The 27919-nt window shown below is 42.9% G+C and overlaps 1 protein-coding gene across 1 annotated transcript; it reads right to left on the reverse strand.

Moving 5' to 3' along the window:
* Nucleotides 1–490: 490 nt before the first annotated feature.
* relt (RELT TNF receptor) lies at nucleotides 491–27120 on the reverse strand. The gene is made up of 11 exons (XM_076734413.1): nucleotides 26952–27120; nucleotides 12307–12381; nucleotides 12064–12156; nucleotides 10996–11180; nucleotides 10542–10594; nucleotides 10173–10427; nucleotides 5068–5148; nucleotides 4379–4457; nucleotides 2309–2692; nucleotides 1998–2123; nucleotides 491–1530 (listed from the first exon to the last, which is right to left on the reverse strand). The coding sequence occupies exons 2-11, from the start codon at nucleotides 12346–12348 to the stop codon at nucleotides 1527–1529; spliced, it is 1302 nt and encodes a 433-aa protein (XP_076590528.1). The 5' UTR covers nucleotides 12349–12381; nucleotides 26952–27120; the 3' UTR covers nucleotides 491–1526.
* Nucleotides 27121–27919: the final 799 nt, after the last annotated feature.

Genomic DNA, 27919 nt, shown 5'->3' on the forward strand with positions numbered 1-27919 from the left:
GTGTGTGTGTGTGTGTGTGTGTAGGACTTCAGGTTTTAAAGGTTTGTGATTACAATGGAAAACCTTAACAATTTGTTCTGCAAAAGAAAAGAAAAACACTGAAATGTTGCACTCAAATGCCATATGCCATACTGATTTTAACCAGATATTCGGCTCATGTGCTCGATGGCGTGACAGTTTACCGCTTTTTGCTGATTGATGGATTCCAAATGTCACTCATTGGTGCAGTGCCTTTCGCCTCATACATACAGTACTGTAGCTAAAATTATAAAAGCCAGGTCTGTTCTGTTTCTCTATACCCACCCATATTTACATATGTACATTTATTTACATGTTCCCTTCTACAAAAAGTGATATATACCCATCTATATTTTCACCCCAGCACCCAAATGACAATTGCAGGCTCTTGCAATGCAGTGTTGTTAAAAAAAAAAAAAAAAACCTGTGGTACAGTATTGGGGCCCACTCTAAGAACACATTTTGGCCGAGCCTAAGAGCTTAAACGTTAACACGTGTTATCTATGCTGTGTGTACACTGCCGATGCTGAATGTTTCTTAAACTCTCCACCAAGTTTAAATGAACTCAGTGAGTGCAGGGAGCTTCCTCTGTTATGACTACATTCAACATCCTCAAGGCCAAAAAGCTCAACTCACCTGCAATTCCTGTGTGTGAACAAAAGAACACTAAACTTAGAAAGCTATTAGAAAACAAAACAACTGTATTTAATTTCAGAGCACGTTTTCCATGTAATACTTACTGTAAGTGTAAGGGCCGGTGGTCGTGTCATACGGCTAAAATCCTACAGAGTTTATTTCAGCCAAGCCAGTCTGCTGGTAAAACCTTCTCAGCCATATGGCGCTTTATTGCAGACAACTTGGCTTGAAGTTGTCCTCTTTGCTTAATGTACACACTTGAATAAGTTTCAGTCTCACTGCTGCTTGTCTTTTTGTCAGTAATGTGTTCCACAGTGTTTTGTCCTCACTTCACTGAACACAAGAAAGACTATGCATGTGTTGGTTGTATAAGCTAACGTGAGCACATGTAGGTGTGTCTGACTACATGTACTGCATGTAGCTTGAGTGTGCTCGTATTTTGTACATGGAAGCATGAAAACAGGGACTAAGAGTGCATTTTTTTTGTGATCCACACATTGTTTTCTCCCTCTCATCCTTGCTCCTAGTGTCAGGTATTGACAGCTTGTTATCACAAAGCTACACACTCCGCTCAGCCCCTTGTGTGTGTCCAGCTTTCTCTTTGGATTGGGACAGTGAAGCAGCTGTGATTTGAGTTGACCTTTTACGATGGTACATATGATACGTCTGCAAAATACAATGTTTATGTAATAATAAATACACTAACATAATGCTCTTATCGCGTGAATAGAAACTGCTTCTTCCAGCAGGAGGCGGTTCTTGTGATTTCTTGGTGTCAGTCATTTCGAACCACCCTCCCTGCCAGCTGTCAGTGTCAGTGAACGATGAGGTCATCTTCAGCGAGGTAGCTTTATCGTACACTCTCCGTCTCTTCACCTGAAAGAGACAGAATGTCATGGTGGCGTCAGAATGATGACATGAAGACTTGATAACTTCTCGCTGTTCCTCATTTGGGCTGATTTTGAAGCATAAATTCATTGCATGCTTAATGGAGGGCCACATGACTTCTGTAATAATGCTGATTCAGAGAGTGATGGCCACGTGCATGAGCAGATGAGAGGAAACAGAAGAAGCTCATTTCCTAAATCATTCTAGCGACACTCCTCTGATACACTCATCATGCTGTGTATAATCTCCTTTGCCAGTGAAACAGACTTCATCAGTCAGTGTTGGCCAGTGGGGAATATGAGTCGAGCATGCAAATGATCTCAAACCACTCTGCAGCGCTTTAACTTGTAAAATGTAGGAGCGTGCAGTGTGGAAGAAACAGACAGAAACTGGGAAGGAGAGACACGATTAGAATGAGAGGAGGGGACTGTGTGGCTGTTTGCTGCAGTTTGTACCTCCTGATGCCGGATGATGAAGAGCAGAAGGATTTCCCTCCAAACAGGGAGTTTCGCTGCTCCTGGGATGATGTCTTGGTTTCCACGATGACGGGCTTCTGCTCGGGGATCTGAGCGACTTGAAATCTGTCAGTCGAGCAAAAGATATGATGGCTGTTACATTCAGAAAACATGGCAGTCATAGAGCGTGAAGCTGTTTAAGAGTATGTGAGGCCTACTTACTTTTTCTGCTGTCTTTCATAATCTTTTGTGAAAAGTGTGTGTCTTGTCAGTTGTGTGTCGTGGTATGAAACGTTATGATCATGTCTCACCTCCCCACAGACAGCACCGTCAGCTCTCCCTCCTTCCTCTCCTTCACCTCACCCCCTTCCACTTTTTCCGGCACAGTATTTGGCACAGCAGCTTGCGTGTGGTGGGTGTCCACAAACACTCCCCCCAGCAGGGGTCTCTTCTGCTGGTCGGTAGATGTGTCCAGGGAGGGCAGGATGAGGTTCTGGGGAGGCTTCAGGGGATCCTTCAGGGAGTCCAGGGGAGGTATGAGGACAGGGGGCCATTTCCTCTGGGCGCAGCGGGTGCAGCGGTAGCCATGTTTGGGGGCCAGGCCAGAGAGGCCAGAGATGGTGTGGAGGTGGGACTGATGGGGGCACAGCCTGGGGAGGGAGCGGAACGGGGACAGGGGAGACAGCATCGGGAACCTGGGAGGAAGAGGAGGAGAAGATGAGGAGAGAGTGAACAACTTATCAGTCACATTTAAAAGAGTTTCAGGTATTTTTATGTTCAATTTAGACAAAACAAACAGTGAACTTCCCTACAAATTCAAATACCGAAAAATGTACTGGTTGCAACTGGCAAACTTTCTTTAATGTATTGTCGAATATAAATCTTAAATCATCTATGCTCCTCATTTCTGAACATGGGCATATGCACAAAAAACAAACACATAAGCTGTATGACATTTCTGTTACCAACATCACCAAATGCTAGTCTTGTCAGTCCAGACCAGACAGTCAAAGTGTGGCTGCGATCTCGTGCTCCACATTTATTACTAATAGACAGTTTGAAAGTTTGTCTAAGTTGCCACGTGACAAAGCATAATGCCAGGACGACTTAAGCTCTAAACATGTCCCAACTTTGCCTTTACAACTGACTTTGTGTGCCTGCGTGTGAATGTGCAAATGGAAAAGAAAGTGAAATTTGAAGCGTGGCGCTCTCTGCATGTTTGCGCAGGGCTAATTCGTTTTTGTCTTTCCATTGTTCTGTTGTGCAAAGAACCACAGAGCAAAAGAGATGAATGCAGCCGTGTGTCACTGTGGCTAACCTGCAGTAACCCCAGAGACTCCCACCACTCATGTGGGAACTGAAAGCTTTCCAGATTTCGGTGTGCACATCGCATGTGTGTGTGTGTCAGAATGTTCTCGAAGCTCGCGTGTTACAGCAGACCACAGGGCAGCAGCACACGGCCTGAGGCCCCTGACGCCACTCTCCATTGTAAACGTGGCATACGTGTCGGAGTGCATTGGATCCAAATACCATCATGTAATATTGTGAGATAAGATGAACTGCAGTGACTCTGTGGGAGGGGCTCGGCCGGTAAATTAACCTAGCACAGGGAGCCGAGGAAAGGTTGAAACACACTCTGTGGTATAAAGCAACATGTTGCTGGACTTGTTAGATTAACCTCTGACTACTTGAGCAATTTCAACGGCCGCAGCTTACAACCACATTTCCAACCACAACTCCACTAAATCGTGCGACTTGGAGCAATGTTACAGCCAATGAGCTTAGTGACAGGCAGGGTGTTTAAGCCTCATGACCCAAGAGACAGCGGTTACAAGTGTGTCAGACATTCGCTTCAAACATGTGGGGGTGAGTCACTGCCAAGTATCAGTCAACTCCAGAGCTCCACTGAGGAAATGTAGCCTACATATCCTGAAGTGTATCACTGTGAGATCTATTTATTTTGTTTTTTTATTTATTTTACTTCCTTTTCTCTTTGCACAAAAAGAATAAATTTCACTTCACTTGATGAGAGCTGCAGATGTTACTGCTTAAACCATAAAAGACAGCATAAATTTAGTGAGGAGGTACTTAGAGCAGCTTATAGTACTCAGATCAGAAATAAAACTATTTGCAATGGAAAATATCCCCTGTTATGATGTTTTTATGAAGAAGTGGCTTTACTGGGAGCTTGAGCTAAGTCAGAAATATTTCCTTTATTAGTTTTACATTTAAAATATGAACAATTTTAAAGGTGGCTCTGAATCCAGCTTGATAACCCTCATTGTAATGTTTCAATTATCTCTCCCTCTCTCTGTCTGAGCAAAAGTACACAGTACATGATTTGTGTGTGTGTGTTTGTGTGTGTTTGTGTGGTCTCATACTTGATTGACGAGCCTTTGCTCATGGCCATCTGTTTGCTCTCGTACTCCAGCAGCAGTTCCTCTAGTGCAGCAGCATTTTCTGAAATACAAACACTCAGATGAGGCTCCATCAGTTTTTTTTTTCTCCTCTTCTCAGTCAATACTGTGAATCAGAGTAATCAAACTCATCCTGTCTGCAGGAATGTGGTTTTAGAACATATTAGAAGCTTGTAAACAACTTTCATCTTTGATGATTGATTGGAAAAGTTCCACATTGCTTGGCCTCATTATAGGATTCACAGTTTGTTCTACACTGTCGGGTTTCTTATAGGCCATGTAGGAAACTTATAGTAATATCCAGAATATACGCATGGCTAACTACATGACATTTAAACACAAATTGGAGTCATTTATCATTGCTGCGGACAGCCTGAATGTCCTGTTGGCAATGTCGAAACTCTTACTTGCTGATTATTATACATCAGTCCAAGAACTTTGGCTACATCCAATTTCTATTTAATTTCCCTCTATTTTCCTATTTCCACATTAACCATCTAGGGTGGAGTTAAACAGAGGTCAATCAGTGTTTTCAGCAGTGAGACGTGTCTCTGACGTACTGTGATGACACTGAGCTCCCCTCTAAAGCCACAAGAGATTAAATGTTCTGACCGCTAGCACCTACGTGACGTCATTGGCTGCCCAGCACCTACCTTTCTTCTCAGTAATAAGGCGAACCAGAACACTGATGGTGTCTTCATTCAGGTCGTCGGATATGTAGGGACAACTGTTACCTACAGCAACAGAGAAAATAACTCATCAACAAACTTTCTAATACTGCATATTGCATTTCAGGTTCTACATCCCAGATTGTAGATTTTCTCCGTGTAATTACACACACACACATACGAATGTCATAAAACAAGGTCATATACAAGGAGTTTCATCATATATTCATATTGTAAACCACAATATGCTGCAAATTTGGTATTCATTATATTAGGTAGTTAAGATATACTAAGTTAGGTCACACGATATATCCATGATGACTCTATTCATCGATGAAGACCATGAGATGCAGTTAAAATCCCTGAAAAAAGTTAGTGAGCAGACCTTGGTGAAGACTGAAACTGAATCTGAAAGGTATAAAACATGTTCTGTACTATCACTGTATTTTGGAAAATATATTCTTGAAGGAAAAATGACATGTGCGATGTGCAATACACCCACATATTTGAATATAAACTTCAACATATATTTTTGTACATTCCAAAGTACTATACTTATCTTATTAGGGTTATTTATTATATATGTATATTTAAAGATGAAATCCACACTGTCAACAGCTGGATTTGCTTTCGACCTCCATTACGACAACTTCCCTCATAGCTGCCAGATAGAGACAGAGTGAGCGCAGTTCACACTGTGCATGTCACTGCTTGGATTTTGTGCCCCACTGCACGATGGGACTGATAAGGATGGATGCGGATGACTGAGCAGCAAAGAATAGATATGCCTCCATGGCAACCTCCCCAACCATCCCATAATAGCACAGCACAGTAGAAGCAGCTGAGAAAAGAGCGATGAGGGCACTGGGGGTCCAGAATAGCTCACTCAGCGATCACACTCCATTCAGCTCACAGGGCTCTGTGTGTGTGTGTGTGTGTGTGTGTGTGTGTGTGTGTGTGTGTATTTGTGTGTGTGCTGTACCAGACCCCCAACACCAGGTGACTGTGTGTATCTGTGTGTGACAGAGCAAAATGTGACTGTATAGATGCATTTGTGTCTATGTGCCTTTCTGTCTTTCTTGCATAAGCAGTGTCAGGCTGTTGTTAGGCCATAACAATAGCTCTGTCTCCACAGTGGCTGTTGCTACGCGAGGATAACGGCATCCATTTCACAGTGTGCCACACTCATTCTGTCTCATTATTCCTCCAACAAAGTCTGACCCATGCGTTCAGTGTTCCTGTGTCAGCCACATTAAGGCATCAGTCAGTCGCTTTGTTTTCAGACGAGTTTGTTGTGTTTCAGTTTTGAGCTGCATAATTTAAAAATCCAGTTGATGTTGACCTCCAAGTTTAAATGCAGCACTTCTGTGGAGCCAAAATGTCTGAAACTGAAACTTCAGCAACTACAGAACCTTTCCACTCTGCCCTTGTGGCTGAGCAGGCCGAGCTTCATGCTGCATAAACACAAAGTTGCAGACGTGACTCCAGCTCATGATAATTTCTTGTGTTATCTACACCCACATTTGCCCTCTCGGTTTTGTCTCTTTCAGCTTTCCTGTCACTGTGCTGTCGGGTAAGTCAAACTTTTCTCGGCTTGCAGCCCTACGCGGTCAGAGTCACCTCTGCAGAGTCTGATTTTAGCCCTGCCAAGCTTAGCTTGGCCTTGCTGCAATTCATCCCCGTGGGTGTTCCCCCTGAATGGAGATGATGAGAAAAGTGCTGGTGTAAGAAGTTTACCTCTAACCTTAGCCCAGTCAGGACTTCAGTGGAGAGACAGGCAGATAGACAGACAGCACACTGCAACAGGGATAGTTACATAACAAGAGGGGAATGAGGCAGAGAGATAAAGTTTTCCTCTGCAGCATCCAAAGTCTCCTCCTGCCCTCTCATCATACATCATTTTATTCTTAATCTTTTTTTACAGTCTTTCACTTCCTTACATTAACCTGCGGGTGTTGTAAAGAAGTGAAAGACTACAGGAGGAGAGAAAATGGGAGCCGAGAGTCAAGGAGGTGATAAGTTGTCCTAATATGACCCCAGTTGCCGTTGCTTGATTTGAAAATTTGTAATTTACCTTTACATGAATGTTGAAATTGTGGCCTTCAGATTATCAAAAATTCTGAAAAGTCAACTGGAAACTCACTGATACAGTGATGTCATCTGCATAATGTCATAAGTTAGTTTTTTGTTGATGTAAGTTAATTACTGATATAATTTGATTAAATCAGAAATTTGACACCCAAATCAAATTAAAACAACACAATTCACATGACTGACAAGGTCATCACTGCAACTTTTCATGTCGACTTAAGGGGGGGTGTCATTACAGGGAACACATTTCAACCACACAAGAAATTAACAAAGTGGATCAAGAAAATGGAAAAAGAAGAAGAGGGCAGAGAGCAACACAGAGAGGAAGGAGAGGAGACATAGACGTAGACGGAGAAGCAGAAGGAAGGAGATGACATAAACCATGAGGTGAGGACCCGATTGAATTATTGATCTGGCTGGGAAAGGAGAGATGGAGGCATAGTGTCATGTTCAGACGAGAAGGGGAGGGGTTGTTAGGGGACCAAGAAACGCGATGAATGGAGAGTATAGGAGAGATAAAGAGAGCTGGGGGGGATGGGGGGGTCAGGGAGTTTCCTTCAGTGCATGAACGTCTTAACTTTCATAACAAAGGGCTAAGAGAGGAAGAGTCCAAGGCAACGCTGAAAACAAAAGGCAGAGACAGATTGTCTGTCCTCACAAATGCCTGAACTCACATCTTGTTTCAAATATATAGTTGAGATGTGATGGCTACATGTCCTCTTAAGGTTTTGTCACTGTCCTTTTTCCGTAAGGTCTGAAATTTATATTGTTCAATTTCCCTGCAACCTTACTATGTGCAGTTGACACAGTTTTTTTGTGATTAAATAAAATACCATGGAGTCCAGGTCCAAGCAGGGCAGGTCTGAGTAATTCTGTGCAAAGAGAATTTGATGCTTTTTGATGTCACGAGCAGTAGCTTTTTAAGTACCTCTTAGTGACTGAAATAAAGGATAATTTGACGTTTGCTGTGAAAATGTTGCAGCTTTTTAATCCCAATGACAAACACGCTAAGCTATCCAAAGCAGCAGGTGTTGTGCAAACGTAAACACTTTCATGACGCGGGACGTGCTGACAGAAAGTTGGATCCGTTGGGGCGGCAGCTGTGATGCCTGACGCTACGTATGGCTGCATCGCTGTCACACAGCTTTCCTCTGAGCCTCGCACCATCAGGTGAGCGAAGGAAAAGCCAGCTTAGCCTTTAAATCTGTTCATGCTTTCACATGACATGACAATAACTGCCAGTCAGGGCAGCTGTCTGTCTGCTGCAGCGGAGTGAAGCTGATATACACAGACCCCCTGGATGTACTGTGCATCTGTGGAGTTTACTATCTGGTAAAAAGAGTATGTATTTATCTGTAAAGTGCACCAGAAACAACTAATCGCTCAGGCTGTCAGTCTCTGGACTAAGCCTCATTCATTAAATATTCAACTTGATGAGCTCTTTATGTAGCCTCTGCAAGTCAACGACCAGCAGGCAGGTAGCTTAGCTTAGCATAACGACTTTAAGCAGGGGGAAACAGCAAGCCTGCCTCTGTCCAACAGTTACAAAGTCCACCTACCAGCACCTCCACAGCTCACTAATGACCATGTTATATCTTGCTTGTTTAATTTGTACACAAACCAGTGTAAACTGATGTAACTAATGGACAGAGCAAGGCAAGCCATTTCCCCCTGTGCCCCAATCTTTGTGCTAAGTTAAGCTAACTGCCATTGACTGCAACTGCATATGTAATGAACAGATACTCTCAGCAAGAAAGTAAATTTCCCAATAGTTTCCAAATGAGCTCTTGCTTTAAGCTATGTCCACGCTGTGTATGAGGCAAGGGAGCACAATAGCAAGTTTGTAATGTTTGCTGAATTGAATGAACTCTCTCTGACTCACGTTTTGAGTTTGCACAACCGTAAGTTTATCCAAACGCCTCATAGCAGACATAGTTTATCATAATGCCAAACATTTTATATGGAAACTTACCAGGACGTCCACACATCGCTGTGCGTCCTGTCCCAGAGTTTAACAAAAGCTAATCCGTGCAATGCTACTGTAGATAGCATATCCCATGTGATGTGAGACTTTTACCTGCTACACAAACCTGAGAACAGGTACAGTACATCAAGCACAATAGATGCATAAAGGACATAAGGGTGTACTTCTAACATTGTGTGCACCACAATGAAGGCCCGCACAAAAAGTATAGATGGGGTTTGCTTCACCACTGGAATCACACCAGGTGTTGTGACTACCACAGGTGAGTTGTCACCCAACAAGAACAGACTCAAAACGGACAAGGACGGGAATAAAGAGGACTCATGTTACTCTGAGACTGTGTGACCCACAGAGAGCGGGTGTGGTAACTCAACACGTTTTATTGCTCAATGCTTCTGTATTTGACTGTCTCTCTATCTTTCTCCCTTGCTTTAGTTACTGATACCTATCACTTTTTTTCGGCTAATACCTCCCCCATCCCTCCGTATCTCCCCCCTCCTCTGCCCTCCCACGCCTCCCTTTATGCTCTTCTCTGTGTTTACCCAAGTCAGTTTCTCTCTGACGTCAGTAGCGTGAGGGAGTTGATGGGAAAGCTTTTTTTCCCCCCTTTCCAGATAGGAAAATTGCAAAAATAACAGCGCATGCTTAGGAAAACAGCATGCGTGACATGGAATGACCCCTGCGAGGTCAAAGTTCAAAGAGATAAAAAAAAAGGCCTCCCATGGTAGCTTGCGTGCAGTCACATCACAGAGACAAATGGACTGTGGCTGCACACAAAGACACTGCCCTTTAGGCTTGGCTTTGTCCTGACAACACTTGACCGCATGGTGTGCATGCGTGTGTGCTAATTTGGCATTTTTATGGGCATATATGACAACAACCTGAGCATAAATGCTAGTCTCAGCAGTCATTCTCCCTGCCACTTTGAAACTTTTGCCCTCTTTTCTAATTTTTGCTTCCCTCATTTCAATTCCTTCAATTTATTTTACAATTTCTTTCGTTTCATCTCGCTCACCTTCTTTCTGTGGTGTGGGAGTTTCTTCATCGCCTCCCTCCTTGTCAGCAGAGCAGTGGTATCCCTTCTTCTTCAGGATGTTGCAGATGAGGATGCCCAGCAGGCCCATCACGCAGAAGATGGGCACCAAAGCAAAGACGGCGTACTCTGCTGTCTTCTCCTCAGCGCTGCGTACCACTGTGCCGTTGACCGGCCCTCCTGCACCGCTGGATGGACCTTTCCCCACCGTGCGCACTGTTCTGACACGCAAAGACGCTGAGAGAAAGAAGAAGAAAAACAGGATGTAAGAACAACACTGAGTTGAATAATGGATGAACAGCATGCAAACCCAAACAGATTTTCAGACACATGCTGCAGGATCGAACTTACTCTTCATGCAGGGATTTGGGGTGGAAACTTCCCCCGTGGCAGTGGAGTGAAACCTGCAAATATAAAAAAGAAGGAAGAGAAAAAAGCATAATTAGAGAGATGGACAGAGAGAGAAAAAAGAGGGAGACTATTTTACAATGAAAGAATGAATCAGTGGTTTTAGCCTGTGGCATTTTTTGCTTGATGTTTGATGGTGCCTGCCCATTGTGGTGAATGACATAGTGCCTGTGCGCTGTGTGTGTGCGCGCGTGCGTGTATACGGGTGTTTCCTTGTTTTCTCGACACAGAAAATGACAGGGATTAATTTAGAACAAATAAAAGTTTACAAGGTGCATGTTTGAGCAAAGCTCTTTGAATGTCAAGCCTACGGTTTCATTCAGCTGTGGGTGGATTAACAAGCATACAGGTAGGCTGATGACAGACACGAAGTGAGAGAGCAGCCGGAAGTCCTTACCCAGGCAGACAGGCTCCACAGACGGCATCAGAGGTCGCATTGCCAGGAGTGGCAACCGTGCGGCCGAGGATCTTGCAGGAGGCGTGTGGACGGCAAAGTTCAGAGTCGAACGCGTCTGAAAAGCTTCCAGTCGGGCACAATCGGCATTGCACTTCCTCTGCTGGGCTTTGGATCTGCCCACAAGCCTGGCGAGAAAGAAAACATTTCTAAACTCAGACAGGAGGCTAAAAAGAGGCTGCGACAGCACAAAATGAAATATCCGTCTGACACAAACAGTACTGTAGATCACTTTTAATTTAAGTCCTTATAAGTCTGTGCTAACTGGAATTACAATAATAACATCTTCTTCATGCTTTCACATGAACAGCTTCATAGACTGTTCGACAAAGGTAAACACAAACGTCACAGTAATGAATGGTCGTGTTGTCGTATCAGTAACAGCATGTGATCAACAACCACATCATAAATACAGCCTGCAACAAAAGAGAAACATGAGACACCTTCACAGAAATCCCCCTCTGGTTACAAAGTCACATAATACATACGTGTTAGCCATCAATAAACACTGATTTATGGAAACAAATAACTTGATTTATGTTGACTGTGGTGACCCTAAATACAAATTATAAGGTTAGAGTTGCATTCAACGTGAGATCGAAAAAATCATGATAAAATCTTTACTGTGTATGTAGTTCAGTGGTGGGAATAAACTTTTTTGTGACTCACTAAAAATATGCATGTATAGCAAACAATCTGGTTGCTGCAAATACAAATCTCTGCCAGGTATGCAACAGTTGGCTGTAGTCATTTGCACTTTGTCCTATAAGATCTACATTATAGAACAGGGAGAAATGCACCCTACTGAAACAAGTGCATTTTAAACAGGTCGGGCGGGGAGGATAATTAAAGGAACGTGAGGTGAAGGTATCTCAGGGGACAAAACATGTATTAGAAAGAACAAAAAGAAACTTTAGCAACAGATGAAATAATCACAGAGACATAATGTACAAATAAATGTCCCTTTTAGCTAGTTGTCATTAATAATTGTATGTCAGTTTATCGTCTCACCTTGGAAGGCTCCTGGCCTGCAGGGCACTGCAGACACACACACCCTTCCCCCCACCGACACTGCACTGCTGCAGTCCCACCACAGCCGAGCACCTGGAAGACACACACACACACACACAAACAAAAAAACACACACACACAAGCTCGTGAGTCAGTGGAGGTTTGCAGTAAAATTGCGAGCACTTAAACACTTAAATCGTGATGTATGTGCCACCTGGTCTGAACACAAACACGCATATTTACCGTGAGAAGGACAAGAGCTGAGCAGCAAAGGTGGTTCTTCATCTTCTTCAATGTATTCTTCTATGTACATATGATCTAAAGGAGAGAGAAGGCAGAAAGAGGTCAGAAAAAGGCTCAGTGACACTTTAAAACAGGATGAGATTCACTAAACTTTGCCACCTCAATCAACACTACTGTGCCCTTTCTGCAAACAGTTTATTGACCTTTGAAGCGCCAAGAAACTTTTCCTCCTCAGATATGGACGACATAGCACAACATGACATATCAGGACATGACTGATGACATTACAAGCCAAACCTTTTCTTTCAGTCACACATACGTTACACGAGCACGCACGCTCGCACAAAGCCACACACTGGCACTCACATGGCGAAAAACACCTGAGTCATTTTTGTGACTTCTTCAGCGCGCACTGACCCGAGTGACAGGGAGCTAAGGAGCAGTTGTGAATGCCGTAAATAACATTTAACATGAATCAGTTTCTTTTTGTGGACAGAAGTGAATGAACCGGGGCTTTCCTGTGGCTATTTTTGTGCCGAACGTACTCACATACACATTTAAAGCACTTATTCGTGCTGCAACATACTCATTTACCAGCACATGCTGACTTTCTCAATGCTTGACATTAGCCAGCCCTGGAATGAAGAGTTTCCTGACATTTAGGTATGTGTGTGGTAAGTATTTTTTTTAGGATTGACAATAATTACAAATTACAAACAAAAGAAGCTCAACCAATCAGGACAATCTTTGAGTCTACAGTGGCCGGTCATGTTTGGATCTGTTTGCCACAAGCTACCATATGGTGCTGCAGCAAAACAATGCTGTCATCTCTAAAGTTAGCTATTTGCAGTCGGAAAATATTTGACGACAGCTTATTTAAAATAGCATAACTCCCCGCAGTGCACACATATATGCATATTCAAGGCCACACAGAAGGTTGGCAAGGCATTTATCACTGCCCTTTACTGATGCTTCTATATAACTTCATGGACTTCAGGTCCATTTATAGCATCCTGACACATATACTGGCTCAGTTTCAGATTTGAGCTTCCCGTGCTTATTGTAAGACACTGAAATCAAGTTGTAGAAACGTGATGACTGGAGTATTTTGTCACGTGAAAGAGTCAGCAGGGTGTGCACCCAACAAGCCGAGGATTAAAGATTCAATCCCTGTGACAGCAAATGTGATGAGGTGTCAGTGAAGAAGGCAAATTCCTGCACTAGCTGCTCTGACTTGAAACCCAGAAAGTCTTTCTTTATTATCAAGACCTCCACATTTACTCACTCCACTGTGTGAACAGAGAAATAAATGCATTTTCTAACACTGACTATCCAGAATCCTATAAAAAAAAATCTTATAACAATGAGCAAACTGCTGCAGCGATGTGGTGACTTAAAAACAATTTCCTCCCGCTGTTTGCCCTGCAACACCCTGTTAATCAAGCGACTGGCATAATAAAAGTTTGTTGCACGAAATTTGCTGTGCACTGCACTCTAAGTTGTGGCCATAATTACAGGACTGCGAAATCACACAGGACCAGCATTATCAGGGGGAAACCTCCCTCTGTCAGCGTGCAGCAGGTTTTTATGGTGGACATTTTACTTTCAGAATTACAGACATGACAGATTCACACGACCTAAAAACTATTCTTTGCACTTATTGCACCATGTCCTGCACGTGTGCAATAAGTGCTTCAGTCCTTGTGAACATGACCATATCAGACGGCACAATCTTTTTTTTTTTAGCTGGCAGACTGACTGGCCCCAAACTGGCTTGTAAAATAACCACTGACCAAAGCGAAAACATGAGAGGCATTTGGAACATGTCACACAAAAGAGAAGGACCAGAATAAGGATGACAAGAGGGAGAAGCTGAGGGACTGCAATGAAGTATTCAGCCCGAGGAGTCCAAAAGTAGAGGAGCAGAAAGATGGAGGAAGACGTGATGGTTAATAGGTAGTGAAAGAATGAGAGTAGGACAGAGCAAGAACAATGCAGAGAGAGACAGAGCAGCATACTTACCCCAGACTTGCAGCTGACTGACACAGTTGCCGTGGCAACTCAGCGAGGATGCTGTGTACGCTGCGACAAATGCTGAGTCAGCGCCAAACTGAAATATACTCTAACTTTCTTACACTCGTCTAAATCGACACCAACAGATGATAAAAGTCGTATTTGACGCTACTTGGGCAAGTAACTGAAAAATGACCGCCGGACTTCACAACTAGAAAATTAAAGATTGAAAAGCTGCGAGGCGTAGTTCACGCTAAAATCACAAAGTGACTTTAAGTTTGCACGAAAAGTCAGAGAAGTGACACAAAACTCAGTCTGTGTGGCTGAATGGAGAATTCAGTGTACCTGCCTGTGTCTTATACTGTCACTCTGACCACAGACACACCCCTGACGTCCTTAGCACATGCCCCTTCTATCACAGCTGAAACAGAGTGTGTGCGTGTGTGCATGTGTGTGTTTGTGCGTGGGTGTGTGTGTGTGTGTGTGTGTTACATATGTGAGGGGTGAGGCCACTTTAATGCACCATCTTCACCTTTGACCACGCAGCAAAACACGATGTTTTAAACATTAGTTAGCAAGCAAATCAACACTTCTTCTCCACTCAAACCCATTCATTCTGCCTCTATGTGTGGTCAGCACACACACACACACACACACACACACACACACACACACACACACACACAGCATATCCCTTGTGCTGTATTTCCATAGGGAGAAATATTGTACCTTTTTACTCCACTACATTTGTCTGACAGCTTTAGTTACTAGTTACTTTTCAGATTACAATTGGTCATACCCTCCCTGTTCTTTGAAAACCACGTATCTCCAAATGAAGTGACTTTAAATGTGAAGGTTTCTGATGAACTGAAGGATGAAGTCTTCCTTTATAGGTTGAGACAATTCTGCTACTTCTTAAGATAAATAAACTATTTTAAAACTCCTGTGTTATAGCAGGAAAATGGACTGTCACAAATCTGATAACAGGCTGTTTTCTCACAGGACAGCAACTCTACAATCATATGATGATCTTAGAGAATATGATGCATTGCTGAAGATTAAACTACACAAACAGTATATAAAGGAGTTAAAATGAGCTCAACCTTCAATATCTGCAGCAGTAAAATGCAACACACACATTAATGCCACAGCAAAATTAATCCAAAGACATCAGCTATAACAGTGAAACACTGAGAGGGAGCATTTTACTGCACAATGAGCACTTCTACTTTTCATACTTTAATTACATGTTACTGATCGCACATACTTTTACTTAAGTAAGGTTTTGAATGAAGGACTTTTACTTGTAATGAAGTATTTGATCTGAATTCTTCTTCCATCACTGCCCTTGCATATACGTGCAGTAAGTGTGCGATGACTGCATGCCTTCACAAGGTGTTTTACACATGATCTGCACATTAACGTAACCTTGTTCATACAGGTGACACACACACAGGCACATATGCACACACACACACAAATTTGGAATGCCATAACATCCAGCCAACACCAAGCTGTGCCTTATACAAACAAGAAAATAAAAAATGTAACGAGTTTATGATTTTGGTCCGGCAAGGCCCTCATGCCAATGACAGGCTGCTGAAGCATAATTTCAGGGAGGAAGAAAAAGATAAAGCGAGGACAGAAAAACCACTAGTTTGAAAAAACAACACAGGGCTGAAGGGCAGGGGCCGATAGAGCTGTGGAGGATGAGAGGAGAGAGGGAGGAATGGAGGGGGCGGTGGAAAGAGGAGAAAGTGGCAGGGAGCGAGATTGCTGAAACTTCAGCCTGATAGCATGATATATATAGAAGCATTTGTTAAAATGCCATACAGACCAGAGCAAGAGGCTAATTACAAGTCACACATGTGCACATACATATACACACATGCAAACATGCACCCTCACACACACAGGCACACGCAGCTGAAAAAAAAAAGGGAGAAAAACGATCAATAAAACGACAATGATAGAGAGAGCTAAACAAAAATGGGACCTACAATTAAGTACCTCTTTTTTTGGAAAGTGTCAAGTAACAAATTGGACCGGGTTTGAGGGGTTGAGGAATGTCTGGTTTTCCACAGGGAACCTCACTTGACCTCCAGAAGTGCAGTCACTGAAACGACTGTACTTAAACTCCAGCAGAGCGAGGTGAAACTGATTTATCGTGTGATGAATGCGTGTAACCTGAAATCATCAGTATACAGCAGCACAGTGTTTTTCAAAGGTGGGGTTAAGGGTCTAACACACAGCAGGTCAGAGAGAGTTAAAACGAGAAGCCTGATGGAGAGATTTGAGGGACAAGAAATGTCTTGATGGAAAGTTCACCGGATAAATTTATTGGAAATCTAATTCAGTTCAGACATTTTTCTATTATGTTCCATTTCATTGATCCTAAGCCTTTCTTCACTAGTCAATGAAAAGTCATTCAGGAAGTGTGGAACAGCAGTTTGTCAGCTATTTCACCTACGGGCCATCCACCGGTCAAGAGCAGGAAGTGTGTGCAACACATGCAGTGACAATGTGCTTCAAATACAAAATGCTTGTGAAAGCATGTCCAAAAAGGATGTTCCAAACGTGCCAGCTCCCTGACCACGGCACTCAGAAGTCAGTCATTCACAGCCAGGCAATCCAAGCCAGCACTGTCTGCATGTGATGCATTTGCATTTGAATCCAGTTTGTCTGAGGTTTTTGCCCACAAACCCACTACAAAAGTGACCGCCACACGTGTAACTTCCACTGGACCGACAGGCACATGGCCGCCCACCCAAGCGTGGCCTTGTCTGCCTTCAAACACCCATCCTTCTCTTCCTTCAGTGTGGCCATGACAAAGTCCTGCTCAGATCTACAACAGTGCTGACTTCTCCAAGATCATTTAAGAGAATAGTTGCACATTTTGGGTAATTTTCATAAGAAGAGAAGATTGATACCTCATGTCTGTTTAAACGTGAAGCTGTAGCCAGTTAGCTTTGCCTAGCACGAAGACTGAAAACAGGGGGAAACAGCTCGAGTCAACCCGACTGTCACAAAATCCGCCTCTCAATAAGTACACCTACACAAAATCCCCCATAAAATCACATAAAATGTCAGCTTTTACACTAGATTCAAGGCGGGGTTAATAAATTAGCTTTAGATGTGCTGGTAGGCAGATTTTAGTACCTTTGCACAGCCAATCTAGCTGATTCTCACAGTTTCCAGTCTACATGCTAAGCTAGGCTAACAGGCTGCAGGCTGTAGCTTCATAGTTAATGAACAGACCTGAGAGCGGTATCGATCTTTTCATATGACTGTCAGAAAGTGTAGAAGTCATTCACAGCCTCTGATGACACAACAGCAACTCTTATTTTTTACTTTATCGTTGCTCTTTCTTGAAATGTCTGCTTCAAAATTGGTGTTAGGTGGACTTCTCCGGACATCAAACATCTCTGATGCTGACCTGCATTAGCCTTATTCTAAACTCATGGCAAAAATACATATATATCACAAAACTAACAACAAATCAGTTAAAAAAAGGCCGAATTCACCTTTCAGTCATTCCTCTGAACCTTTACTTTGTTCTTAGTGACGTTTAAAGTTATGGCACCTGTTGCTTGGATGTTCAACAGATGCATCTGACATTGAAAGAAATCATCAATCTAGGGCTTCATGTCGTCCCTCTCAAGAAAATTTGAGTTCTTTGTCTGCTCTGTGAAACTTTTGTGTCTCATCCTCGAACTCTCATGCTTTTCTTCCACATGCACTTTCTACCCTCGCTGGACTTGCGTCTTCAGCTATTGAGCTGTCAATCCTGTAATTGCATTTTGTTGTTTGCCTGTTTCCTTTTTCATAACCCAGCCATGTGCTTTGGTTTGGAGGCTGCTTTCAGATGGACGTGTGGGCAGAAGGCGTAGTGAGGGATGGAAAGAAAAGAAAGGAAGAGAGGCAAACAAATGAACAGAAACAGAGAGAGAGAAACAGAGAGGAAGAGCAGGATATAACAGGAAATTAGCATCTCTCAGAATATCCCAGTGTACACAGCGAAGACGCCAAAACACCCACTATGCCTTCATCATTTTATGTGAATGGACGAAAGCAACAAAACAGGATTAAAATTTAAAAACACCTCAAAGGACAGGGAGCAGAGCGTGATGACTTTTCCCAAACTGTAAAACAGTAATTACCCGAAACCCGTGCTGCTGTTGTTTGACACATTCCAATAACAAGTCGCGACAACATCAGATGACCAGTCACGTTTTCTGTTTTGTTCAGGGGACCTAAAGATAGCAATAATAAAGAAGCGATGGCGAAGTCATGACAAAAACATGGACATTATTCTATTCTGTGGTGGTTTTTGGGGCGAGGACCGAAGTCGCAGTTAATGTGTTTGAGAGCTTCTTCTGGCTCCTTGATGTCATGCAGCAGCTGAGCTGAGAAATCCTACTGGATGAAGCTGTGAAGGAAGGAAGGAACCACAAAAGAGGAAACACAAGAATGAGTGGAACTCCTCGCCTTTCAGTGTGAGGAGCAGCAGGAGAGATCAAGGGTAAAGCAGGGTCATGTTATTGGCCTCCAAACAATGAGCCCTGTTTGTCGAGCGCACAGGATTCTGGCCAGACACGACGCTCGACAATGATCTTATTTTTAATACCACGATGTATTTCAGTGTCAAGTCCACAGAAATACTGCCAGTCATGCTTACCGATCTGCCATATGTAACTTGGAGGACCTGTAGCTATACCTCCTGTAAACATCTGATCATAGCTCAGCAAACAAAAAGCCATCTGTGTGAGTCAACAGCTTTATTGATCGGCTGTGACTTGAAACAAGATTCTCACATTAACTCCTGTAATTGAGAAGTCTGGTTTGGTGTCTGTCCAAGCACAACAAGGTTTCACAACAGCGTAGCGAGAATGCTGGGTAGACTATCGGGCCTAGTAAACCTTCAAGCTCTTTGATTTTAAGATGAATTGGGTTTTCAGAAATTAAGTGTGAATGCCTTTCTGTCATGTGTTTTAAAATGTACTACGTAATCATGTGAATAGATAATATGGACAGATCTCTGGTGGTTAGGGTCTGACCTCCTCAGTCTCTGTGCACTGACCTCCATACAGCAGACTGGGGGGAGACAATAATAAACTTCCTCCAGGGAGATCTGGTGTCTGAGGCTATAGGTGCATGCTGGGGCTTATAAAAAGCTATTTTAGCAGCAGCAGTATGTACATACCAGTGCAGGCATTATGCAGAGCACGGATGGCTTTAGCATGCTAAAGGGTTTGCTGCAAAGCGGACAAACTCATCAAAGAACATGATCTTAATCTTTCCCGAACCATCATCAAGTGGTTTCACTTCTCTATCTTTAACCAGAGTATCATTCCAGTAGTCGACTGTGTGGTTCTATGAGATTTATCGAGCGTTCGTTGGATGGTACAGTATTCACATCCTCCGTGGGTTAGGGTTAGGGTTTTTTGGATGCCAGTCAGAAGAATCATCACCTTTTTCTCACCAACTATTGAGTTTAGATATCTTCAGATTTCTGTCACTTGCACTGTAGGTACAGTGATGCATCATCAGAGAAGGACAGGCAAGTGCAAAGATTTATTTTCTCCTCGACAGGCTGAGAAAGCCTCCTGTGATTCGCTCATAAAACCCTTTAAAAATCCATTGGGTTATCTCAGAAGTGCATTGCCAGCAATCTTGAAACAGGGGTGTTTTTCTTAATTCTTTACAGACTTTATATGACGATCCACAATGATGAGATTTATCTTAAACAGAGTAACGCTCATGTTGATGCATACTGGTGTAGCTTGGTGCTTCATAAACAGCTGATGAAACACTTGGGCCTTTAAAAGGCACTTCAAAAGACGTGGATTTCCCTCTCCGTCATGAAGTAGAAAGACCCGACAAAAGAAGTCAACCACCAAGTTCCCATGCCGATAATGGCTACCAATTAAGCCCACTAGGTCATGTAGTGTGTCCAGCCTTGGGGAACACCTCGTGGTGAAGCACATGGGAATTATCTTACGGCCCATGGAGTGGAATACAATAGAAAAGAACTGAGACGGCAAAAAAAAGGTTTAAGGTAATTACACTCCATTATCCATCAGACATTTCGTGGACCGAGAGATAATATGCATGTGTATGACAACGACGTGATCGGGACAACCATACCCTCTGTTTGACTTAATGGAAGTGCCCATTATCGGCAACTGAAAGGCTGATTTACGCCAGTGCTTTCTACGCTGGTGCTTAGACAATGTCTCATTATGGGGAGCGTGTCTGATGGCTGGGCAGGTGTCCACTCTCTATGCACGTCTGCAGATGCGTTTCCCTCACTGTCTCTTTGTGTCCGTCATTCCTCCCCTCTGTCCTTGGGTTGACGCGATGGCAGTCGTCATGTTTTCCAGTGGAACTGTACACCAGCAGAAACTTAACGGGCCTCTCTCGTGTCTCTGGTGCATTCACGCTGTCTGTCAGACATCGCCAGGTCGAAACGAGAGAGGTCGGACTGACCGGAGAGGGTTGAGAGAGAGAGAGAGAGCGAGCGAGAGGAGACAGACGCAGTGAGGTGTTCAGCTTGTTTACAGCTCTGCGATACCGCCAGAGTAATGCCACTGCAGCAACCAGAGATCCCACAATACAGCAGGGTGACGGCACGGCGTCCTTATTTCCTCCAGCCACCGTGAATACATACATATACAGAGGAAACTCTGGAACAGTTTTGTTCATTAGAAACAGAGGCCACATCTTGTGGTAAGTCAAAAAAAATCACAATCAATCCCCACTTAACTTACATTCACCACCAAAGCTGCCATCATAGTACATAAGTAGGAGACATAAATTTGTCTGAATTTCACTCATCAGTGGTGCTGTTAAGAGGTCATTTGGTTCTATTTTGCAAAGATTTTTTTATACTAACTTGAAACTTTTAAGGTGTTTAAGAACATTTCGTTTTTCATTAATTTAGATTTTAATGTCTGCCTCATTACATTCAAGCCAAAATTGCACAACTTCTAAAAAAAAGGTGTTTTTCGTGAGGAGACAAGGATGTGTGGTTGTTATTTTAACCCAAGAGAAGCCACCCACAAACCAATTCTGGCTACAAAACAATCCTGAAAGAATCCAAGGTTGGCTTTTTATTATTTTCAGGGTTTTAGGTGACAAAAGCAGAACATGGCGCAATCTGCGTTGCGAAAGAGTGTGTGAGAGAGTGTTTTCCATCCGGTATTTTCCCTTACATCACCAGCATCATTAACAGTGAATGTAAATCAGCTCCTCATGTCCCAACACCTTAAAACTATAATTCACAGCCCATGCACACATACCTGCTCCCTACAAAAGCCAACACACACGCACACTATGATACAAAAATTCCCATTTTCACACTCACACAAACACTGGTATTCAGTGTAAAAACACCACTTCCAGCATGGTATCTCTATTTGTCGAACAAATACACAGGATTTGGATAATTAGTGTTTTAGTCAGTGGAAAAATCTACTGCAGTATTTCACAAGTTGAGCTCAGGTAGAGAAAACATGGTTTTTGTCACCCGTCTGTTCAGATTTTAGGTATTCACACAACTGCTCTGCATTTTTTAAGAAACATGAGTCCTGAAAAGAACTGTTTGATTAAATTACAGATGTCCTATTGAAGTCTTAGCTCACTGTCTCCCTCTCCTCAAGGAAAGCTGAAGCAATAAGAAACACAAGTGCTGCCTATTTCAGCTTCGCACAGGGACATTAACCTTGAAGAACTGGGTCTTAAAGGAACAGTTTAAAGACATTTAGGGAAATAAGCTTATTCGCCTTCCTCCCGAATGTTTGATGAGAAGACAGCAGTTAGGACACCGGTCGTCTAACTCTGTACAAAAGTAACAAAATCGTCACTATTTACCCAATTACATCTCATTTATTTGATCCATAAAAAGATTGTGACAGCAACACTGCAAGCTGTTTTTACTGCTCGGTTTTTGCAAAGATTAAACAAATGACATGTTAATCAGTGAGCTTTAGAGATGCTGCTTGGTAGATTTTGAGGCTTTCAGACAGAGCTAAGCTAGCTGTTTCCCCCTGTTTTCGGTCTTTGTGCTAAGCTAAGCTAACCATCTCCTTGCTCTCCTGGGTCAGCGAGTCCAAGGAGAAACATTCCTTCTTTGAGTGACCGCTGGGAGTCAGACCATTCCCTCTGAGAATGTTAAACATGTTAAACAACTCCATATGTGTACTGAGTGTACTGTAATCATCTGCACATATGTGAAAGCAGTTGAGGGTGAAAAAATAGACTGAAATAATATCAGCAGATAAGGAAGAAACCTTGATTTTGCAACCCTGCAGTTTGCCCCCAACATGCAAACCCAACCACAGACACGCACACTCGCATCCACATATATTTATGGATCTAAATATGTTGTGTTTTCAGTTGTATTCAATAACTCTATAAAAGTGCTGCTGCAGACGAGAGGTTCAATTTCCTGCGTTGTTGGCTACATCGTCATTACTCAGCGGTTGTTTTGAAACGGGGCATGTCTGTAGCACTCCTCACATGAGGGATTTTGTGGACCCTCTCCAAAACATGACACACACACAGACACACACACACACGCACACACACACTTGTGCCTCGTCACAAAGAGATCGACCCGGACATGCTGGTGTGTGATTTGTTCTGGCAACTAAAAGCCGGCGATTGGTTACTGGCGCGTTCAGCTAGCAGATTGTGGTTGCCTCGCAGATTCGTCTTTCCTCCCCCAGAGCCGGCCTTTGGGGTAGCGAATGTCTGCAGGCTCTTTTTCCGCTTTTCTTCAAGCTTATTTTTAAGACTGTATGATTAAACAGGAGGGAGAAACAGGGCAGATGGAGGAGACTCAGGGGGGAAAGGTCATGAACTCGGGCCGACCAGGGCGAGATTGCTGCTGTCTGCTTTTGTCCCTCCTGACTGAACCAAATCTCATGAAATGTGACTGAGCAACCATTCAAGGTACAAACCACTGTACAAACACAGTATGTCAGTATAATGTAGGAGCAGTGGTGGAAGAATTGCCTGAGGTATAAGTTAAGAAAATATTCCTTTAACAGTAAAATCCTGCATTCAAACATTATGTAAAAGCACAAACTACTTACGTAATGTACTAACAGAGTGGTTTAACCGATAAAATAAGGCATCATATTTTATTAACTGATCATATTTTCCTTTGTAAAATCTTAATCTGTAAAAAACTGTTAAATAAATTGAGTACAAAAAAGTACTAGATTTCCCCCTGAAAGGTAGTATGAAGTAGCATAAAATGACTGAAAACTGGCAACTCTCTTGAGAAAGGATTTATCGTCTCCATAAATTTTTTTCAGCAAAAATCTCAAACTTTCTCTGGTTCTGGCACTTTCCAAATGTGAGAATTTGCTGTTTTTATTTGTCAAATAGGACAGTAAATCGATCATCTTCAGGTTTTGAGCTGTTGTTTGGAAAAAACAAGTAAATTGAAGGCATTGCTGTGGGTATTTTTTCACTATTTCTTAACATTTAATAGACTAAATCAACAAATAATCAAGAGATTGATTGATGATGAAGTTGTAGCCCTGCACTCATGTAAAGTCCAAGTACCTCAAAGCGGTACTTGGGTATAGAACTTATAAAGAAAGTAAATACACTTAAGTTCTTTCAACCACTGTGTCTGGTGAATATTGCCATGCCATCCTGGTGTAGTTTGGTTCTCAGGCAAAGAAGTAATCTGTCACAGACTGTATGTGCGTCGCTCTTATTGTCAAGGCAGTTTTCAACACAATAGCTGGGGATAAAATATGATGCCATGTAAACTTGAGCTACAAAAGAGCTGAACCATCCAGGAGGTGACTCCTTTCCACTTCCTTTGAAAAGAATCAACTCTGACGGAAACCCTCTGCAGCGTGACTTGCAGTTTGCTCAGTTTATTGTAAAATCATGAGAGTGCTGCAGATAAGCAGACAAATATGGTGATGAGGAAATCCTCCTCCTCCTCAGGAGAGGGCATGGTGTAAATGTTGGATGCTGCTGCCATTCAGATCCTGCTTTCCTAATTAAAAAATAAACTTGGGAGTGTATGCACGTCTACTCTTAAGTGACCGCGAGTGTCAGTGGGCGAGTGTGTTTGCACGCTCTCGCCAACGTCTTTCCAGGTTTTGGTGTCCAGGTCCCCCTGTAATTATCCGATCCTCCACCAATCTGTGTGTGTGGAGCGCTGAGCCAGCTTGGATCGGGCTCTGCGGCCGGTGCAGTGGGAATTTCTTTGGCACGTAGCTTCCTGGCTGACATTGTAGAGGCAGGCAGGCACGGGGACGGAAGACCGTCTGGAGGCATTCCCAACCACTCTGGTTGAATGGATGGACAGACAGATGATGGGATTGGTGGCCTAAAGCTGTCTTTAACTTCCCCACACACACAGGCTCAAATAGAGCTGCATATGTTAAGTTATACTGATAATCCCTCCATGGACGTCTGTTATCGGCTCCAAATTGCAGCAAACACACTTAGATATCTCTCTTACCGTGTGTGTCTTCCCTTTCCCATCCTGTCATCTCTGCTTCTTCCCAAAATGATGAAAACATTGCATCGTACAGTAAATGTTTGGTGGGGTAGCCCATAAAATGAGGTAAATTTGGCTCAGGTTGAATCCACACACACCACCTCCTAATTAAGTCATTTCTCTGTGTGTGTGTGTGTGTGTGTGTGTGTATGTGTGTGTGTGTGTGTGTGTGTGTGTGTGTGTGTGGTGTAATTAGAGATGTCAGCCCCTATTACAGTTAACTGTAACATCAGCTGAGCTCATGACATGATGGACAAAATGTGACTTTCTGCCAAAAACACCAACATCTACGGCACAGTAGACCTTACACAGCTCTTTGAAATGATAACTCATCGCTGTGTCTGTGCAATGACAACTTAAAATAAATAATATGTAAAAGCTTGTTCCACTACTATTATACTGCTATCAGAGGAGGTGTGTTAAACAGCATGACATAGCAGGTCAAAAACATGCTAGCCTTCATCTGTCACACACAAAAAGCTCGTACAAAAGAGTGTACCACAGTTAAGACATAAACTGAATTCTTCTAAAACGTTATTGTCCTCTGACAAATTAGCGGAAGCATGCGGACTGACCGATGTAGTTATTTTCTAGTAAGACCAATAAACTTTTGTGACAATGATGATACCCCAGCGCTCTTTTACTGTCATTTCAAGGGAATAAACTGTAATCTTCTACAAACCAGCTGAAACCTGGTCCAACAGATGGCAGCCATGTCCAAGCAGAAGGGCTCACTTGCAGTTTTTTTAAGTGAGTGTGTGGACTTTGGAAAGGCAGAGATATAATGTGATGAACTGTGTCAAACCAAGATACACCCTGCAATAGGTACACCTTAACATCTCCCCAATCACTCTCTGCATATCCAGACACATAAACAGGCTCTTTTCCTCACAAGAAGGCCTGAAAGCCCTTGACAGCAAACTTCATCAAACATTTAAAATGCTCGGGGAGCCGTGCAGTGACGTCTCTCCTCCCCTGTGCCGTGACAAGATGTGCTGATGAACAAACTTTGTAAATCCTGTAAAACCCTTCCTTAAAATGCCTGCATCGTAACAATATTAGGCACGAGCCAGTGGAGCTGTACATGGCCCTCTCCTGGTCAAAGTGTGTGTGCATGTGTGTGTGTGTGTGAGTATAAGAGAGAAAGCCTCTCACTGATACAAGCGTGCAGGAATTTGGTCTCACACAATAGAAACCCTCGGCCAAAAATGACAGTCTCATCTTGGCTCTTGTGTAAGTGTGTGTGTGAGGGGCGCCTGGCCTCACTGCACGGTGTGCTGGGCTCCTTACGCAGCTGTATGCCCTGCTGAAACCACGGCAGGATGCTCAGACATGTGACACATGGGCAACATGCTTTACAGTATATGATTTTTTTCTAATTGAACTGGCTTCAACTGATGTGTCTCATCCATATCATAAAATATTACAGAGATGTGAAACTAAAGCTGAGATACAACTTCCATGTTTCACTTCATTAAAAAGAGAGGAGGAGGATCAGACTACCAGTGAGGTCATCACGTACCCGTGACAGTGCGTAAAGCATGGTTCACTGTCATTACGCAGCACGGCACACTGTGGATCTCATTGTTATAACAAACCTATGAAATTAACTGAATTACACGGATTTGGTTGCTTCTAACAGAATGATAAGAGTAACCCGATAAATTAACAAAACCAGAGGCTTGTAAACTATACATAAGTGCTATTGTTAACTTTTGCTCGCTATTTGAACATCACTGCAAAACCGTACGTCCTCATTTGGGTAGCAGACAAATAAATAAGCAGTCACAAAGCTTGCACAGACAACACCCTCCATCTGATCATTTAAAACCTTTGCTGTCTTGAGCCATCTCTAAACCCCGCTGAGACAAACTGCAGGGACTTTTTCTTCTGTTCAAAAGTATGGAGGTGTCTATATGACGCCTCACAGGCAGACAAAGTCACATTACCGCCGTGCGTAAAAGTGGTTATGACGGTCGGACAGGCTTTGCGGGAGAAAAGCCCCACACCACTGGGCACAGACTGACGACACTAAACTACCGGCTTCAGCAGACATTCACTCCGTTACTACAAGAAAAAAAAAAGTTGACATACTTACCGGTTTGGTGAATAAATAGAGATGAAATCAGTGTTCAGAGACGAGCATCATCAGCTGGAGTGGACTGAGTTAGTAGGTGTAATTAAAACAAAAACCGCTTGAGAAGGGATGAAAACCACAAAGCCGGTAAACGAGGCTCCCCCTCTCTCTGGCTCCTCTCTGTGCGTGTGGAAAAAAAAAAGACATAAACACTGAGCTGGCTCAGTGAGCTCACAGTGCGTCACCACTGCAAGCTGAAACTCCCGTCAGTGTGTGTGTGTGTGTGTGTGTGTGTGTGTGTGCGCCCGTAAACCCCCTCTGTCGGTCAGTGTCCTCCCCCAGCAGGGGTTGAGGCTCACAACCTGGCGGCTGAAGCTTGTAATGTCCTCTGGTGTGCTCATATGGAGAGATAATATACAGATCCATTGTGTGTGGAGTGTTAAAATGAAATGAATAACCTAAAAAAAAAAAAAAAAATAGATAAAAAAAAGACCAGTCAAAAGAAGAAATTATGAAAAAATAATCATGATTTAATGCAGAAAAGATATTTAAATATGCACAGAAATTATGGAATATCATTAGTAAAACTTTTCCAGTCTGTTTCTTTGATGACTGGCCCACTTTTCCCCAACAGTTTTTATTTCAAAGAAGCTGTTTCTTTGGTCTTACTGAGTTAGAAACAGATGTTTAACAAAGTTTACCTCTGTTTGGAAGGTATTCCCAAAATCCTCACAGACTCTACTAACCGCCTGGGTAAAATATTTTTCCTCCTTTGTACAGAAAGGAAAAAGATTTGACCTGTTTTCTAAGTTTTTAGTTTATAGGACTAAAACAGATGTTTGTGATTAGCATTGGCATCCAGTTCTGCATGGAGAAGCTGTACAGCTGCACTACAGGCTTGGCCTTTGACACAGCAGACGTTGTATGTTGTGATAGTAGTAAGCACAGGTGTTACTAATAACATGAACGATGGCTTTGACCTACTGAAG

The sequence above is a fragment of the Chaetodon auriga genome, chromosome 7 (genome assembly GCF_051107435.1).
Source record: "Chaetodon auriga isolate fChaAug3 chromosome 7, fChaAug3.hap1, whole genome shotgun sequence".
Lineage (NCBI taxonomy): Eukaryota > Metazoa > Chordata > Actinopteri > Chaetodontiformes > Chaetodontidae > Chaetodon > Chaetodon auriga.

Excerpts from the sequence above, each read along its gene's own strand:
- relt (XM_076734413.1), bottom strand. The coding sequence starts at position 12,348 with ATGAAGAACCACCTTTGCTGCTCAGCTCTTGTCCTTCTCACG. Across the intron at positions 10,595-10,995 it reads TGTGGAGCCTGTCTGCCTGG|GTTTCACTCCACTGCCACGG; the intron begins GTAAGGACTTCC and ends TTATATTTGCAG. Across the intron at positions 2,693-4,378 it reads AGCAAAGGCTCGTCAATCAA|GTTCCCGATGCTGTCTCCCC; the intron begins GTATGAGACCAC and ends TCTTCCTCCCAG.